The sequence below is a fragment of the Rhea americana genome, unplaced genomic scaffold (genome assembly GCF_003343005.1).
Source record: "Rhea americana isolate MKP2758 unplaced genomic scaffold, rheAme1 scaffold_2, whole genome shotgun sequence".
NCBI classification, from domain to species: domain Eukaryota; kingdom Metazoa; phylum Chordata; class Aves; order Rheiformes; family Rheidae; genus Rhea; species Rhea americana.
In genome coordinates, this window is record NW_028186149.1 from 14,372,920 (window position 1) to 14,377,513 (window position 4,594).

Consider the following 4,594-nt stretch of genomic DNA (forward strand, 5'->3'; position numbering starts at 1 on the left):
CTGCAATAAGCCATGGTACTGAGAAAATGACAAAAGTCAGTGGATAAAAGAACAGAGAAAAAAGAAAATAATTTAGATCACATGAAACTAGCATGGTTCTCACAAGTTCATTGGAGAGGAGGACACTCACTGTAAGACAGAATCTGATCCACTGCTTTTGTCAGTGTTTGTTGGTATCTGTACTTCAAATAAATGAGTCACTGCATCATTTGTTAATAACTGATATATACTTTATTAAGCACAAGAGACTAAGATGACATGACACTGTGGTTATCAAAACTATACAAGCATTTCCACAAGTCTCTGAAATACTGAACACAGTATGGAATACAAATGGGGTGTCCAGACTGGCCATGGGTACTGGCAGGTAAATTTCTCCCATTTCTTGTTTATTAAAAGATCTGATTGTCAGATTGATTTAAGAAGTGTCTTTATTTATTTAAAGGTGAGACTATGGTGTTTGGAACTGGTCGGAACATGGCAGTGAAAATCTGTTAATTTTGTGAACATCCCCATGAATGACAAACAAACAACAGGGCAGAACAGTCACCTCACAGGAAGGGCTGTCAGCACAACCAACAGTACAGTCTTCTTGTGAAGCATGAGGTAGATATACATAACATAGAGACTGGTACATACATAAGAGAAATTGTTACAAAGGGGCAGGAAGAAAGTTTACAATCGTCAACATCTAGAGACATTTTGCAAAACCCATTTCCATGTGGAAAATGCTACGAAAATAGCCTAACACGGAAAGCTCTGACTTCTTGACACATTAAAATAATAATGTCAACACAAATGCTGTGAAATTTTAAATTTGTGATTAGACAGCCCATGACATAACAATCTACTTAAGAGTTTAAGTATTTTAATAATAGCTTTTACAATTAGAAGGCATCTCTTTTGAGGCCCAATCCTCCCATTCTTGTGTAGGAAAGCACTTTGGAGTCAATTGGATTACCCAGAAATTTACCACTATGAAAAGACCCAGCACCAGTAAGTCTCTCGTAAGTCCTGTTTCAAAGGCCTATGCTGAGACGTGAATAGGACCCAAGTGTCTTGCTGGTTTCCCACACCCAGTAGATACTGCCACATGAAAGCAAGCATGGCAAAATAAGTTCAACAGACTTAGGAACTGGTAGCTTTGCAGTTAAACATTCAAATAGCTTGCCACACATAATAAAGAAACCTGCTGTAGATATGAATGGCTGTTAAAAACGCAGAGCTTACAAATATATTGGTACTGTAAACTGCAGACAGCTCAATAGCTGCTGGTAGATACTATAAATTTTTGTAATAAAGCTATTAACTGAGAATGCCCGGTTTTAGTTCTATCTGTTTGAGCAGAAATGGCTGTCCCACCTGCTAAATAATTACATGYATTTTTGGTAACTTCCAATAGCCGATTAATTCAAATTGATTAAAATTTCTGAATTAAACAGCTAAGTACAAGTTTAGTTAATTTAAACTGTATTTCAAATACAAGCCAATACAATTGAATCTTTGATTTTATATATTTTTGGTTTATTCAACAGTAAATATAAATCTGTAAATTATTTTAAAATTAGAGTTTTTTATAAAAACATTGATAATGCAGCATGTTTCTCTCAAAAATATACAATTAGCTATTTTACATAAAAGTTTTAAATCTGACCATCTCAACAACAGAATCTAATACTTCCTATGAGAAACTACGTAATAAAATATCTGAAGGAAGAAAGGGCTAAAACAGGGAAAAAATTTACAAAATAGGTAAATTTCACAGTAACTGAAATTAAACATTTCATATAGAGTAACTTACATTTGTCTAAACATTTAAATATATCTTTATACACAAATTTAATGTAGTAAAATATAGCTATGATTGAATTTAAAGACTCTAGTCTTCTTTGAAGACATCTTTAAAGATTTTACACATAGAATATGCTTATACAATACATTCTGCTGAAGGTTAGGCAAAGCGCTTTCTTTTCAACCACACAGGTAGCATGTTCATTCTCCTGACACCTTATAACGGAATCAATCCTGTATACTCTTACGCATGAGGATAACTATACTTATGAGATAATTTTTGTTGATGTTAACAGGTCTATTCCATGGGCCTGGTAAAATAAAACACTTCTCGTGCTTAACGGTATACACTGAATATCTCCACTGACTCTGAGGCTACTCATAATATTTAGAGTTGGACATGTGCTTGCACCACCAAGGATAAGGCACGTACAGTTACTCATATGTATACATGATTGCAGGATTACTACCAATTTTGATTTAAAATGAGTAATATTCTTCTATCTGATCCTAGGCATTTATATCTATTGCATATCTTGCACTTTGGCCGTCTTGGCATCAGCAAGGCACGAGTGTAGAATCAGCAAAAGAATCTGCAGCTCAGACTTGGAGCAGACTATCACTCTAGTGTAATTAATCCCCTGCTCCTCTTGCAGAAGATAAGTGACCTGTACTAAAATTAATGGAAATTACTCATCTCATTCTGAGAGGAAAACAACGTTAATTTTTCTTAAAGAAGAAGGATCAGTAGAACACATTACAAATTCAAAGTGGCAACAAAAAAGTCAAAGAATTACACATTCAGAAGTATTTTTTTTTCTTTTCACTTGGCATCTACTTGAAGGCCAAGATATGGCAATGACACTGAAAAAAATACTGTGACAATTAGTACCTTTCTACCCTTTCCACATTCCAACACTACTTCAGGACTATCCAATTGCAATGTTCATTCAACAGTTTAACACAAACAACTGCACAGTAATCTTAATAGACTAGCTTCATTTTTATAGGCAGTAGTTTACACAAACAACAGGCTCTACTGTACATTCTTTGTGCCCTCAAAACTCTCTCAATTATAAGTGGAGCTAAAGGGTTAGAACTATCTCATCTGTCTACCTAACTATAAACTTAAGAGACAGTTTTTGTATGCATATATAAACATATATATATTTTATAACTACACATATATATGCATGTACATAGATGTGTGTGTGTGTGTGTATATATATAAACAGCATATATATGCTTATATACATGTGTACACAAAAACACACACACACACACATTTAATGTTTGGAAGGAACACTGGGCTAATTCCCCAACTGTTAAAGTAGGTTTCTTAGGTTCCGTATACTTAAATACAGATTTACCTGCATAAAGACATTGCCATTAAATGTACAAACACATCTGCATTAGTGCACAAGAACATTATTTGTCTGAATTAGCGTTTGTGTGTGTCTGTATTTGATATAGTAGGTTAAAAAAAAATCTCTTATTTAAGCACTTTGGCCAGGAGAACAAGGAAGGGAATGTCAATGTGCTCTAATCCAATTACCAAATCAACGCATATTAAAACAAAAATACCTGGAACAAACCTGAAGCTGCAAACACAACAGGAAAGCAAATGAGATGCTGTAGCAGTAAGCTTAACAAAACAAAGGTTATTCAAAAGTGGCTAAACATAGTTGAAGTAATAAAATGTTATTAAGCAAATAGGTCTGACCTTGAGACTGTCTTGCTTATACAAATAGAAAATCTTTGACCTAAGATCTTCTTTGTTCTGCTTATCTTGTTGAATTCCCTTCATAAATACCTTTATATCAATGAGAAGGTTTAGGGAGAAAAAAAGTTGTGTATAGATAAAGCAGCATTTTTCCAAACTGGCATAGATTTCACATTGAGGGTCCACAGACCCTTGAACAGATTGCAGTACTGTAAATTAGTAGCCTTGTCACATATAGCATAATATGCTATAGAAGATCCAAAAGGCTGTATTTACCCACACATCGTGTGCCCGCATACACACACACACACACACACACACACAGTGGCTTCCCCAAAAGAAAATCAGCTCTTGTTCCTGTAGAAAAATCCCTCCTCATTTTTTTTCAAAAGAAACCAAATTCATCCTTGTAGCTGATGTCAACAAACAGTCCTTTCAACCTCTGCTCTTCTAGGCTGCCCCTTTGCTTTGCTCTCGCTGGTGTTAGGTCGTGCTGCTGCTGGAACAGGGGGTGCTTTGTGTGCTGCCAATGCTGTGCGCTGCACTGCTGTTTTCAGAGGCTGGTGGGGATGTGGGGACYTGCTGTCTTCCGGCCATTCCCCCTGAGGGAAGCAGAGAAGAAGGGGGGGAGAAGAGGATGTTAGTTGTCACAGAAAATAATAATCCTTCCCTTCTGACTTCATCTTCTGGTGGTTTTTCCATAAAATTTGTCTTGGGTGACAGACCTCAAACAGCATACTGTTACAAATTTTGCTAGACTGTCACCTTAGTGTTGCTATGCACACAGGGGAAACACACAGTTTCCCTAGTCATTGTAAAGCAGCTGGCAGAGACTGTCCAGATAGACACTGTCCATCTTCTGTTGTTACCTGTCCCTCAAATGGGTCCTGCTACATGATTTGGATCATTTTATTGCTTTTTGCTTTATGGAGGAAGACCAGCAAAATGCAGACTTTTGTTTTCATGTTCATGGAGCAGCACATTTACTAAAACTGAGAAGCTGAGGCTGAAGACAATGTTCTTCAGTCAGCTGGATTCTACATATCCTGAGATGTGACCAGTTTTCTTAGTGTTTTTTTT

General features: G+C 36.1%; 1 protein-coding gene across 2 annotated transcripts in view; it reads right to left on the bottom strand.

Moving 5' to 3' along the window:
* Positions 1 to 208: 208 nt before the first annotated feature.
* TGFBR3 (transforming growth factor beta receptor 3) overlaps positions 209 to 4,594 on the bottom strand; it is a 112,375-nt gene continuing 107,989 nt past the window's right edge. For both annotated transcript variants that reach the window (XM_085303552.1, XM_085303553.1), the window contains one exon: positions 209 to 4,116. In XM_085303552.1, coding sequence (XP_085159678.1) covers positions 3,998 to 4,116 — 119 coding nt within the window. In that variant the 3' untranslated portion in view covers positions 209 to 3,997. The remainder of the gene's footprint in view (positions 4,117 to 4,594) is intronic.